The sequence below is a fragment of the Thamnophis sirtalis genome, unplaced genomic scaffold (assembly GCF_051295495.1).
Source record: "Thamnophis sirtalis isolate CommonGarterSnake01/CBP01778 unplaced genomic scaffold, rThaSir2_p1.2 scaffold_9, whole genome shotgun sequence".
NCBI lineage: Eukaryota > Metazoa > Chordata > Lepidosauria > Squamata > Natricidae > Thamnophis > Thamnophis sirtalis.
Genome location: NW_028261389.1, coordinates 25,788,672 through 25,803,555, shown reverse-complemented (window position 1 = coordinate 25,803,555; position 14,884 = coordinate 25,788,672). Strand labels below are relative to the sequence as shown.

At 37.4% G+C, this 14,884-nt stretch overlaps 1 protein-coding gene across 4 annotated transcripts in view; it reads left to right on the top strand.

Moving 5' to 3' along the window:
* Positions 1–14,884, top strand: part of LARGE1 (LARGE xylosyl- and glucuronyltransferase 1) — a 342,290-nt gene that overhangs the window by 304,455 nt on the left and 22,951 nt on the right. For all 4 annotated transcript variants that reach the window (XM_087723118.1, XM_087723119.1, XM_087723117.1 and 1 more), the window contains 2 exons: positions 7,272–7,435; positions 13,724–14,002. In XM_087723118.1, the coding sequence (XP_087579244.1) occupies positions 7,272–7,435; positions 13,724–14,002 (443 nt within the window). The remainder of the gene's footprint in view (positions 1–7,271; positions 7,436–13,723; positions 14,003–14,884) is intronic.

Here is a 14,884-nt window from a genome sequence, read left to right as displayed (position 1 = left end):
AGCCTACATAAAAACACAAAAAGCAAAAGAAAATAGGATGGTATCAGGTGTCGACTTAAGCAAGGTCCCTCCAAACAATTTTGTTTTAAGCATTTTTCTGGAAAACCAAGAATACCAGCATAAAATAAAATACATAAATACATAAACTACAAAAGCAAATCCTTCTGAACCTCTTGAAAATATTCCTCTCAGCCAGAATTATGTTTGCACAACAATAGAAAAGTGAAGGGATCCCTACTGATGAAATTGTAATAAAAAATATTAGAATGTGAAGAAATGGATAGATTAACATTTAAAATTAAGGAGAAGGAAGAAATTGAATATTTTTTAACATGGGTTTTATTTTATCAATGTCTAAATAGCAGAAACAGAAGTTAAAAACCTAAAAGTATAAGAGAAGGATTAATTACAATGAAGATATACTAAAATGGATAAATAAATATTATTATTATGTGATTATTATTGATGTTAAGAATATTATTGCTACTATTACCATTACTACTCAAATTGAGATAGTTGTATTCTATACAACTATAGTATAATTGTACTCAGACAGCACACTGTTTATATAGATACACACAAACACACACATTTATATAAATATTCCTCCCTAACTGTTCTAATAAATTGTTCTAATAAACCACAACTACTGGAGGCATCTACAACTGAGACTGAAAAAGTAGAATAGCAGTTATAACAGTTAGACTTATATACCGCTTCATAGGGCTTTCAGCCCTCTCTAAGCGGTTTACAGAGCCCCTACAGTCTGGGTCCTCATTTCACCCACCTCGGAAGGATGGAAGGCTGAGTTAACCTTGAGCCGGTGAGATTAGAACCGCTGAACTGCAGATAACAGTCAGCTGAAGTGGCGTGCAGTACTGCACCCTAACCACTGCGCCACCTTGGCTCTCTGAAGGAGCTGTAGGTGGAATTGAGAAAGAAGAAGGTGCGGTGGGGGGAACAGATGCCCCTGTAAGTATCCAGATACCAAGCCATAAAACACCGTACCACTTTAAATTGTAACCAGTAACTAATCAGTAACCCATGCAGGGCCTACAGCATTAGTATTATATGTTCCAGAGGTGGGTTGCTCCCAGTTCGGCCTGGATCGGGTGAACTGGTAGTAGCGGCAGTGGGAGGATCCGCCCAGATGCTTCTGCGCATGTGTAGAAGTTTCTGAGTATGTACAAAAGTGTCACACACACGAGTGAACCGGTAGTAAAAAAAATGGAAATCCATCACTGATATGTCCCCAGCAATGAGAACCAGTATGTAAGCAGGCTACCATATTTCTGAGTTCAGTTTTCAAGTAATCTTCAAGCAAATATTCAGCACACACTGCAGTAGTCTGTCCAGGTAGCACTGAAGACATAAGCTCCTGTAGCTAAATCCTAATGTCTTAGGTACAGCCACAATTGACACACTCATTAAAACTGGGCATAAGATTTGGGAACCCTATCATTTTTGTATGAATCAATTTTTTGGTAGAGCAAAAACATAAGAGCAGCTTGAGTTGTCAGATCCTGGGATCATTGCTTCCTGCAAGTTTCTAAGATGAAAAGCTGTCTACAATATGCTAAAATTCATCTAGAGAAAATAACTGTAATTGAGTATGTGGATGGATGGATGGATGGATGGATGGATGGATGGATGGATGGATGGATGGATGGATGGATGGATGGATGGATGGATGGATAATGTTCAAATCCCATCAGTTTGCCAGCTTTACAGAATCACATAATTATAAAACATAGGTGTGTTATGCATAGAAATTAGTTGCATACATCATTCACACAGATCAGAACATGACCCCTGGAAAGATGAGGTGTATTATTGTTCTGTGGGATAAAGAAGACGTAAGGCTCTTTTTGAACACAATGAATAGCAATTAAGAGTCCTATCTGAGATTTTTAAAAATCTAGTTCTCAGTGTGAAATAAGTAATGATAACTGGTAAGTGCTGAAGTATGATACACTAAAAGACAAATATTCATTCTCTTTCTCCCAAGGTGCATGATTACCTGCTTATTTCTTGATACTTAAGAATCCATCTTCCATTTTTTGAAATAACAACACTGACATCCAAATATCACAGAACAAGCATGACATTTGACTTTCCACAAACTTTGCTCATACAGCTTCAATACAAAGCATGTTAATTAAAATAATAATATTTACAATCTAGCCTTGCAGTATTAGTCTTTAATCCAAAATGCTTACAGGTGCATATCCAGCTGCTTAAAAGAAATAGCCTGGGATTTCTTTAAACCATTCAGAAGGATTGATTGCAAAAAAAACCAACATTTCATCTATTATGGTTAATCAAAAGTAGATTTACTGCCCAAATGTTGCAAACAGAAAAACAATGAAACATTTATGGTCTTTAGAAAGTGTGAAGAAATTTCTCAGAAAATAGAAAAGGTGTTTCTATTTAATTTAGTGGTTCTTACAATTTAATAGAAAGTCTTTAAATTCTTTGTAGTACAGTGATCTGATTTGGATCCTAACAGTATCACAGGCTAATGCTCAAGATCCTGAATTTACTAGGAAAAAAGTAAAGCACTGAGCTAAAAGTAATCCATTCACAAATGTCTTCAAGGAAGAGATAGGCTTTTTCACACATCCAAGAGAATCAGTTCATAAGGTCCTGTGGGCAGCTTGCAAACTGCAGAAGCGTTTCCAAGTATCTTGAGCAAGTTGCCAACAGAAAATAAACAAACCTGTCATAAAAGCAGTAAAAGCAAAGCAACATGTAAACAGAGCAACAAGGACCAAGATTTCTTATTTACATAACTTTATCTAATTCCCAGGAGGCATACATTATAATTTAGCATTGTCTCAGGATGTACAGCAAATACCACATGCAAACTAGTCGTTTCTAGTTTAGGATATGATAGAATATGGGATATATGATATATCAGATAGGATACAATAGGGATAGGGTCATAAGGATAGGATTAACTTAGGACACTAGCCCTACTTGTAAGTATTTATTTGTGTTATTACTATTAAGCAAGCAAGATTCTTTTTCATGTTGTCTGTGATCAGATGAAAGACTGTTTGTTTTTAACTGAGTAAGAGAACCCATCAGCAGAATGCTGGCCAGTTGTGGTCCACAAGAAAAATTATGTAGTTTCTGGCAGTTCTGCCTTCTCTCAATCAAAGTTGATATAAAAAGAGCTTGGCCACAGTTTCATTTATGAAGAAAATAATAATAACATCAAACTGTAATTGAAAAAAGAACATTCCATTCTTTAATTATTATTATTTTTTGCTTTTCTCTTGTCTGGATTTCATTTATAACAACATGAGTATGTTTAAATACATATATTCTACAACTGAGATATTTTTGTGAAAACAATATACTTATGCATATAATTGAATTCAAGCATTAATGTAGTAATTTCAGTGACAAAGAAGCATTTTGAGCCACTATCTGGAGGATAGGGCATTGTTACAAGTGTAGAATTAGTGATCATATTCAGAGATGGAGAGGAGAAGAGAGAGAAATGCACACACACATATAATATAGCTCCTTTCTAGTACGTTTCTTAAGTTGCAGTTAATGTACTGTAGTAAGGAATACATATAGAGTGGGCAGGTATCTTGCACCATTTTTCTATAGTAGAGAAATAATTAAGTTCATAACATTGCTCCATAATTCATAACTATGTTATTATATGCATTTAGAAGTTTGAAGTAATCTAAAAATCATTTTGTGACTACAGTACCTAGATAATTGTTGTTTTGCAGGTATGAATATATAACCTGGGTATTCATGAAATGGGAAAAAGAAGATATTGTGATATGTGATATCTTAAAACAGTGATGCAGTTACAGCTAGTTACAGCTTTTTAACTATGCCTACTTAGCCTGATGACTTGGATTGATAAGAGATGTTAAATAGCTTTCCAAGAAAAGAAATGGAAAGAAAATTAAGATATTTCATGTAGCAATTTCTCAGTTTATTTAAAATGCTGATATTATCTACGCTTTAGTGAAAATGAAATAAATTAGGTTGTGATTGTTTTTAGTGATAACTATGCTGAAATTTAAGATTATGTTCTTGCCACGATGAGCAAAACAAAAGTGGGGGAACAATCCAAAATTAGTGCTTGGGTTTAAAGACTGCAAATGTTATGAGAGTTTTGAAGCTATTTATAACCTTTATGGTACTTCTTAATAAGTCATTCCTTGTGGCTGGAAGTTAAGAAGATGACTGAGGCAGACAATGAGAAAGAAGAAAAGTACAAATAGGCCTCAGATAGTAACCACAGTTGGGACAGGCAACTCTGTCACAAAATGAGACATCACATGGCTGCGACTTTGCCAACTTCTCCACTCTTCTTGTCAGAAGCTAACTGTGAAGCATGCAAATGGCAGTTATGAGACACTACAACAGTCTTGAACATTCACCAGTTGTAAAGCATCTGAATGTGACCAAGGGAATACTCCAGCGCTGTTTCTAAGTGCAAGGACCTGTTGTAAAGATACTTTTTCAGTGCTGTTGTTACCTTCAGACACTAAACACGAGTCATTAAGCAGACACTAAACACGAGTCTGTTAAGCTTATAACAGAATTGGCCATTCAGAATTAATTTTAAAAACATAGGGGCTGGAATTATTATAAAAACAAAAAGATTCATAAATGTGCCATCTGTTACTGATAGTGAGTGGTTTTATTTATTAATTTCAAGGGGCTCATTAAATACTGTCTAAATTCTTGAAATATCTATTTAAAAATGAAAAAAACTGTAATTAAAATGATTGTTCTCATATAGCAGTTAAAAAACATCAAACCTAATTGTGTCAGAAAATGGAAGACTTATTTTCATTCAAAGATATCCATTGGCCATCAAAGGAAACTGATTTATTTCATCAGAAGTTTTTTTTTTTGGATAGATTTAGTAAAGGAGAGTAGTTGCTAAGACTCAAATCAATTTTCAAAGACCAATTTAATAAATTCTAATTTACAAAATAATACTAACAATTCCACCTGACTTCATATGTATATTAAGGGAGATGTATTTTAAAAAGTAATGGGGATTTATTGAGGGGAAGTTGCCTTAGACCATGGGTGTCAAACTCGCGGTCATGTGACATATTGCTATGTTTTCCCCTTCGCGCAGTTGGGGTAGGCGTGGACTATGTGTGACGCATCTGGCCCACAGGCCGCCCGTTTGACACCCCTGCCTTAAGGTTTGGTTTAGATCAGGACCCTATCACGTGAAACTTACAGAGATTTATTTGTGGGTTAGTAGTGGAGGTGGGATAGAAAAGTCAAGATTTGGCAGTGGATAACAGAAAAAAAAATATTGCTGTAGCTTATTTAACTGTGGTGTAGTTTGGATTCTGTTGCTATATTTTAAATGAAGCATTAAAATAATGTAGGACGGGGTTTTTAGTGCCAATCAAGTGATGATATTAAAAAATGTCCATGATGAAGACCAGGGTGATTATGAAAGGTGATAAATTGTTGCAGTCCAGTTGTTCATAGATTTGGATGAAAAGATAGGGTACAGATAATCAAATTAAAGCTCTTTGAAATGGAGGACAAAATTAGATGGAACCACTAAGAAAATGCTTAGGTTACTACTGCAAGACAGGAAATGGTTTTGGTGTCATGTGAATGTGTCTATGAGTGTATGTGTGTATGTGTAAACTTGACTGTGAATGTATATTTCACATCCTAACACAGTAATTTTCAGTCTTTGGTTTGTAGATGGTGTTTGATTATAACTCCCATTACCCCTACCTACTGTGGCAAATAATTGAGGGCAAACAAGCAGGGATCAGGGTTTGGAATCCCTGAGTAGAGTTACTTGAGTCAGAAGCAATTTTATTTCCTGTCTTGTTGGTGGTCCATCGACCTTGGTGTGAGGAAAATGCCAGGTTCCATTCTATTTGGAGGGATGAAACAAGGTTAAAAAGTGCTTTCAGAGCTCTTGCATGGGTAGAAGTCCAACCTGGAATGCAACAGCTTTCTAAATTCTTGTGGCGTACTTGCCCTTTTATTTTCACACCTCTCAATGTCTGAGGAAATATAAAATGCTGCTCTTAGCAAGGAGCCCTGGGGGACTTTCCTCCTGGATGCTGCTGTGAAGGAGAATGTTTTTCCATCACACCAATGCACTGTTCCTGTAGAGATTCGCATCATGTACCACCTCTCTCTTCCCACAAAGTCCAGCAGTTCTAAAATAGGGTAGTTTCATTTTTTTTAAATGTAGGAAGGAGGCCATTTTTATACTATCCTTCTTAGCGCAATAAATAATTTGATCAATCTTTTTGTTGCTTTAATAATGCTTAGAGATGCTATGATTTCTTTATCATACGTCCTGTAATTTGTACTTTCGATAACTGAATAATGATGATGTCTGCAAAATATTTTCACAACTGCAAGCAAATGTTTGTTTCAATGTTTTGCTTTGCGACATACTTATTTCAATGTGAGTTTAAAGGCCTAAGAGAATATACCTATCTGTCTCTCTTCCATGTTTTATCTCCATTGCTGCAGCCAGCTTTCCTTCTTACTTCATGCCATAGAAGTCATAGTCATCCCCATAATAGAGCTTTGCTCTCTCAAGCTTAAATGAAATGGCCATAGGTTGGCTTCAGTTGAATCTCTTAAAATGTATCATGCAAATGGAGGAGACTTTTTGCAATCAGTGAGATTGGTAGTAGGGCATCTGGTAAACTGCCAAGAGTGGCTCACACCCAGAACTACACAAGATATTTTGGTATCTGGGCCAAACAGCATGGTGGCCCCAGTGTCTACAAAGAAAATCTGAATGCTGTAATACTGAGAAGTTGAATGTTCATTTAGGACTGCAGGGTGGACCACAACATGTAGTTCAATTTCTCCACAAAATTTAGGATGAGCTGTCAGGAATTACCATCAGTGGCCCCAGGCATCTGCTGTCTTAGGCACTTAATTAAACAGCTGCAGGAAGGTTTGAGCCTGGGCTCTTTCCAAATTGTCAGGCTGGCCTTATCCAAATTGCCTGATTACCTCATTGCCAAAAGAGGTTGGCAACTATTTATGGAGGGAAAAACAGAAATCATTGACCTCTATTAATCCCACACTAACATATGTGAAGTAGTCTTCATTTAAGGCTTGTAAACTGACTTTATCATTTGAGAGAACGGTCATATACAGAGTAGATATGATATCATATGAGTCACTTGATTTTATATTTGTTTTTCAGTAAAAGATTATAATTAATATTCTCTTGTTTATAGTTTTGTGATGCTTTTTGTGCTTTTGTGTATTAGCTACAGAAACAACTATCCGAGCTGGATGAAGATGACTTATGTTATGAGTTTCGGCGAGAGCGTTTCACTGTCCATCGGACTCACCTATACTTTCTACACTACGAGTATGAGTTTGCTACCGATAACACTGATGTTACACTGGTGGCACAGCTCTCCATGGACAGGTAAGGAATTGTAATGTTATGTTCTCATAGAGAATTTATGCAAATGCAATTACTTCCAGTTGGTGATTTTAGAAAATTTTGTATGTAATCTCTTGGCGGAAGAAATGATATTTTAAGCCTTTTGGCAGTAAATACCACAGTTGTTTCCTTTTCTTTTGAAGTACTAGCAGTTAGTTTCCTTTTCTTTTGAAGTACTAGCAGTTAGACTAACAAGAGGTGGAAGATCAGGCTTAGAATGAGAAATTTCTGTAAAGTACATTTGAGACAATTATGTGTTTGGAATGGATTGATTGATTTTGTTTGCAGTTAGGTTAGATGTATGGAATTACTTAGAAAAATGAATAACCAAGTAATATTGAATGGTGACTCAAGAAGAATATTTTCATTAATTCTCTATTTGTTTCTGTATCATAGTTTCCTTGCTCGCATTGTATTGATTATTTTTTTCTAAATTGGTTTTTTGACCTACAGTTACCATCGACCTTGATACACATATAAGAAATACAGATCTGTCAAAGGCAGCAACGCCTTTGTGTGGGGCACATAATCCTTATCTCAAGGCCAACTGGCTTGGAGAAGGCACCACCTCTAGGGTGTGAAAAGGTTCCCATTTTTTTGGAAGAGGCAAGATCTTCCCCTATTTACCAGGTCATCTCCTTACCTTGTAATCAGTTGTAGATTTCAAAGGCATTCCAGAGCGAAGCAGGAAAGGTAGTTACTGTTGTTGGTATTCTGTACATGGAAAAGTGGCAATCAAGGAGCCAGAGTTAAAGGCTCACCTTTAGCACAAATTGTTTTACAGCACTGAAAAGCATCACCACATTTGTACCTGATATTTCCTTTCAATGCAGACAAGTACTTTGTTGAGGAAAGATCCAGTTGCCCTTTCTTTTCATTTTTTCCCTGATAAATTAGCTGTATAAACCCAATTTTGTCCTATACCATGTTATTCTAACATGCTTGCTGATCACACCCAAGCAATAAAATGCAAATCCAACATATCAGAAACCAACAGAATCCTCCATTCCCCAGTTGACTATACAAACTTGTGTTCCTGCACATGGAATCTCTAGAAATTCAAGTTTGACTAAATAACTATCCAATTCTGGTGAAACAACCTCAGATTTATAGAAACCATGGCACTGCTTAGCTCTCATCTCAGCCTTATTTAAACATCATTTGCAATTTTCACCAGTCCCTGTTCCATTGATTTTTAATATAAGAAACATTTCTTTTTGGTGGGGAAGGTTGTTTATTTTGTGGTTTGGAAAATTTTTCAACAGAACATCAAACACCGAGTGAATGCCACAGAGAATTAATAAATCCAGCAAGCATATGTATGTTTTTCCTCCAGGATTTTTAATTCACTTTGGATTCAAGTGAAGAATTTGTATTGATGGATGGAGGCACTTGTCTTTATTCAGAGAAGGAAAAAAATACTACTCATTCTGATAGCCCTATCCTGTCCTATATCTTCTATCCTATTTTAGGTTTCTTTTCATTATTGGTATGTTATTTATCAGACTTAGTGATTCTTTTATGAAAAATCAGCAAATACTATTCTGCTAAAGAATTACTCAGCCATTTTATTTCCTGTTGTGTTTTTCAGTGTTGGGGTTCTTATTGGTTTGTTTTTTCCAACTATCTTCAAACTTTTTTCTTTTTTTAAAATTACATTTCTCCCACAGCAATTGCACTCATATTCTATGTTATTGTCATGGACAAGCTGAAATACTAATAATTGATGCAGCTAATGTATTTGATCTAACAAGGCATGCAGCAGAGAGAGAGAGGACTAGGTCAATCTGATTGCAGAACTTTATCACCTGCTTCCTCTGAATACCAGGCCTATGGTGGGAGACTAGTTTTGAAGCAACATCCAAGTTTTAAGGTGCGCTGTTGTAGCAAATAACATTAAATTAAGATCTGAACATGGAAGAGAACCATTGAGAGGAACAAAGCAGAATAGAGAGCAGTTTCCAGACATACTGAAAAATCTCTCAGACTCGGAGACAAAAGCCTTCTGTTTTCTTGTCCTGAGTAGTTTTTTTCCCTCATTCAACAACTGAAAGAAGTATTCTCTTGGAAGAGAAGGCTAGACCATTAAAAAAAAAGCTGTCTACTTGTATTGTAAAAGGGATTCAGTTGCTCAGTGGCTGAATTTGTCAATAAGAAAAGTCAGCAGTTCGGCAGTTCGAATCCCTAGCGCCATGTAACAGAGTGAGTCATGCTACTTGCCCCAGCTTCTTTCAACCTAGCAGTTCAAAAGCATGTAAAAATGCAAGTATAAAAATAGGAACCACTTTTGGTGAGAAGATAACAGCGTTCCATGTGCCTTTGATGTTTAGTCATGATGGCCACATGACCACAGAGATGTCTTCGGACAGCACTGGCTCTTCAGCTTTGAAACTGAGATGAACACCGCCCCTTAGAGTCAGGAATGACTAGCATGTATGTGCGAGGGTAACTTTTACCTTTACCTTACTTGTGTTGCAAGACCAGGAAGATAGAAGAGGATAATAACAGAGACAGAACTGGCTCTGGTAAGACAATGTCTGGAGATGAAGCTGACATTAGTGATTATTATGATTGCTATTTTTATCTCTTCCTGAATGTTTCTGGATTATACATTTTCCACAAAAAGAACGGTGAGATCCGTGTGGTTTCTTTTCTATCTTTCTTTCAAATGGTAGCTCTGTTTTTCTTTTCTAATTTCATTTATTTAATCAAAATTTGAGGGATCCTGACTCTGACATTTCTAGGCACCTTACAAATAAAAGAAAATGTATTTAAAAAAAGAACATGGGCAATGGGGAAAAAGACCCACCACATACTTAAACATGACATAACTAAACTAAACTAAAACCAGGATGCCAAATCACTCTTAGGGCCTGGGACAACAATCAGATTTTCGGTAATTTCTAAAATGTCATAAAAATGGGAGCCATACCAATAAATCTCTTCTTGCACTTTGAATTAACAAAAGATCCTGGTTTGGGTTAATAATTTACTCATTTGCTTTTTAATGCAACCTTTAGCTATTCTATAGCATTTGGGAATTATGGTTTGATAAGCTGAATTGAAAATGTTTTTCTCTCTTTTAATTACTTTTCAAACTTCATTTGAAACACCACTGATAAGCAAAAAAACCTGCAAAATAGACAAACAAGAATAGCTCGATATATTTGCCATGAATAGCTTGGAGTTTTTCTTCACCATTTTCTTATTACCTTTACTAAGACTATGCAGGTTTTGCAAAATAGCTATCAGGGAAATGCTAAATCAGAAGTAGTCCAATAGCATATTTTCCAGCTAACAAATTGTACTAAAAAGCATGCACTTTCATGAATTAATGCATTTGCTAGTCGGTAAAGGTGCTCCCAGATTCTTCCTGTTTATTTGCCGCCACAGACTAACACACATCTCCTTTTACAAAGAAATATTAGACTAGAAATTCATTAAGGCCTGTTGGTTCTTTTCTTTTTTTATCAGCTAAGTTCCCAAACACAAACAACTCTGCCATTTCTTCTCTCAGTCAATAAACTGAGCTGTGAGGCTGGCCATTTTTTTCCACTTCTCCCAGAAGTGTCAGGGAGGCTGCATTTCCAGCTGTCTTCCTTTTTTAGTTCTACATCTACATCAAATATAATAATAGTCTTGTTTAGTAGAGCTTTTTCTCTTATGACATCCATCCATTACAGAATGTTGTCCTCTGAATGATTCAGTTCATTTTCACACCTATAATTTATAGCACTGATCTGCTGAAGTACCAGTAATGAAGTTGTGGCTGGTGATACTATAAGATGCTATAAATGACTATTGAGGAAATGGTCTCAGTTAAACATGCTTGCTTTACAGCTTTTGCTGCTGAAAATCCTCTTCATCCCCAGCTTCGGGACCAATTATTATAATTTGATTATCATTATTCAGGATTGGGTCTAGTTGCTTATGAATTATTCTGGATAGTTTTGGTTAACAGTACTTCTGAGTGCTCTAAGGTTATCTTTATTAAGGCTCTGAAAAGCTGGCTGATCCACCATGCATTTGGACCAGGTAACTAGGTACTCACATTGGTGATGTGGCTTAGATGCGTTTTTATTTTTATAGTGGCTTTTATTTTTGTCTATAGTAGGCTGGGGGGTCAAATACTACGCCCCTCAGATAGGGTCCGCAACTTGGGAGTCCTCCTGGATCCACAGCTGACTTTTGAGCATCACTTGTCAGCTGTGACCAGGGGGACATTTGCCCAGATTCGCCTGGTGCTCCAGTTGCGCCCCTACCTGAACCGGGAGGCCCTCACAACAGTCACTCGTGCCCTTGTGACCTCTAGGCTGGAGTACTGCAATGTGCTCTACATGGGGCTGCCCTTGAAGAGTATCCGGCGACTTCAGCTGGTCCAGAATGCGGCCGCGCGAGTGATCGTGGGTGCACCTCGCTTCACCCACGTAACACCTATCCTCCGCGAGCTGCACTGGCTACCTGTTGCTTTCCAGGTGCGCTTCAAGGTGCTACTTGTCACCTACAAAGCCCTTCATGGTATTGGGTCTGGGTACTTGAGAGACCGCCTACTGCCAATTACCTCCACTAGACGGATCAGATCGCATAGATTAGGCCTCCTCCGAATTCCATCAACGAGCCAATGTCATCTGGCAACTACCCGGAGGAGAGCCTTCTCGGTGGCTGCTCCGATCCTCTGGAACGAACTCCCCGTGGAGATTCGTACCCTCACCACCCTCCAGACCTTCCGCACTGCCCTTAAAATCTGGCTGTCCCAGCAGGCCTGGGGCTAAAGACCCTAACCCCACCCGAATGGTATGATTGTTGTGTTCTCTTTTAACAATGTATTGTTTTATGTTCATAACTTGTTTTGTCCTCCCCTTCCCCTAACTTGTGAGCCGCCCTGAGTCCCCTCAGGGAAAAGGGCGGCATACAAATAAATAAACTACTACTATGGTAAGGGAAGGGAAGGGAAGGGGAAAGGAAGGAAGGAAGGAAGGAAGGAAGGAAGGAAGGAAGGAAGGAAGGAAGGAAGGAAGGAAGGAAGGAAGGACATGTCAAATTCAAACTATTCCCATTTCAAACAATTGCATTAAATTCAAAACATCTCGCACACCACTACTGCTTAATGTAACCAGGAAGCAGATGCTTCTAATCACTTCCCTGCAATTCTACTAAAGGCATACTCGTACTTTGCCCAAGGCTGAAAGCAGTCTCATTCCCAAAAGGAGTGAATTCTGGGAACAAGGTTGCTTATTTCACAGGATGTCTGAAATAATATGGATTTTGATGGACCTTACATTTTCTACCCTGACATTAATAAGCAAAAGAGACAGGAAAACTATTGCATCTCTGAATAAAAACAGCTTCATATAAAGTCATATGGTTTTTTGCATTTATATCTTCATAATCAGGTATTTTAATTGAATCTACTAAGAATGGAAATAGTTCCTGGAAGCACAGGGGTTATATTGCAGTGCTGTTAATTAATGCAAGACTGTATTGTGCTTGCTAAAACACCCATGGCATATCTTGAAAATAAATTGTTTAAAGTGTTCATCATTAATATTTTCTTCTGTATGTATTTGTGATTTGCCATCTTTAACCAGAAAGCCTTGTTTTCCTGAACACAAAACAACCCTTTTTTCTACAAGACTTTTATTACTATTATTATTTGTTTGATGGAGCTTCTATTTTTGCCTTTTTAATTTATCAAGTTTTTTTTTTTTTTAGCCACACTGCCTTGCATTTCTTGTGAACATTATAAAACGAACAGTGAAGTAATTACTTACCCCTTCCTACTTCTTGGCTTATCTATTTTCACTGTTTAGAAAAAAATACATGTTTTCTTCTTCAACAATTACATAAAACTGCTGCATTTGTTTCTTTCCCTGTTCTCGGTGGACACATAAAACCTTGAAAATTAATTATTTTTTCCCTTCTAGAGAGAATAGACATTGTACTACAGTAGTTGTTTCTTAGGCTTTGATTCCCTAGTGTTTTAACGCAGACCATGTTTAGCTAATGTTTTCTTCCTTTTTTTTTTTTTTTGAGTGAATCTCTTTGGAGGTGCAGTATATAACATTTGGATGAAACAGGGTTGATCCTGGTTGGTCCTTAGATAGGAGACTAACTGGCATGAGGAATAAAAAAACAGGGGAGCAGGAAATTCTTCCTATATAGTGCCAGGAAAAATGTATGATTTCTGAAAATCAACACCAAGACAGAAAGGCTTGCCTAGGTCAACTAATGAAGATGCCTTTTTCTGAACTTTTCTTTCTTTCCTCCTAGACTGCAGATGCTTGAAGCCATTTGTAAGCACTGGGAAGGGCCGATCAGTCTGGCACTCTATCTTTCCGATGCAGAGGCCCAACAATTTCTGCGCTATGCTCAAGGTTCTGAGGTCCTCATGAGCCGTCATAATGTTGGATATCACATTGTGTATAAAGAGGGACAATTCTACCCCGTGAATCTCCTGCGAAATGTGGCTATGAAACATATCAGCACTCCATACATGTTTCTGTCGGATATTGACTTCTTGCCTATGTATGGACTCTACGAGTACCTCAGGTAACCACCACCCCCCGGGGCCCCCAAATCATTCCTCTCACAAACAGCGTGGCCAGGGTGGTGTAGTGGTTAGGACCAGCAGTGGGAAGATCCAAGTTTTAATCCACCTTCATCCATGGAAACACCTGCAGGGCTTTGGGCCAATCACTTTATCCAAGCCTACCTGCTTTACACATGGCTTCAGGAAAAATAGGAGGAGGAAATGCTGTGTAGAACAACTTCAACTCCTAAACGAAAAAGTCACACAGTAACAGGGACTAATTTTCAATCCTTAAGCACAGTTTTGATAGAGATAAGCTATCTATATATAGTCGGACTAGGTATATAGGAATAACAATTTGGACTGGGGAAGCAACAAACAATCAGAAGATACAGGGATTATATATATATGTGTGTGTGTGTGTGTGTGTGTGTGTGTGTGTGTATGTATGTATGTATGTTGTATTTGTGCTGATAAATAAATAAAGGGATAGATCTATTTCAAGCTATTTAACTCTCATCAGCTAGCCATACCCTTACTGGGATTTGAACCTGGGCTATATTACATACTAGGCAGACTTCTTAGCCATTAGGCCACAGGCTCTTATCCGTATATGTGTGTGTGTGTGTGTGTGTGTGTGTGTGTGTGTGTGTGTATGTATGTATGTATGTATGTATGTATGTATGTATGTATGTTATATATATGTTATGTTTGCCTCAAGAAGTGTAAGAGACAAAGAAAGACAGTTTAATGTAATAGCAGGATGGAGGGTTAATGTAATGGAGGCGTGGGATAATGGTTATTATGGCTCAAGAAAAAAATTGAAGGACAGTTCCAAAAATGGGGGCACCTAATGTCTTATTTCTACTAACTTTATCTATCCAAGAACCTTTTAATTTTTC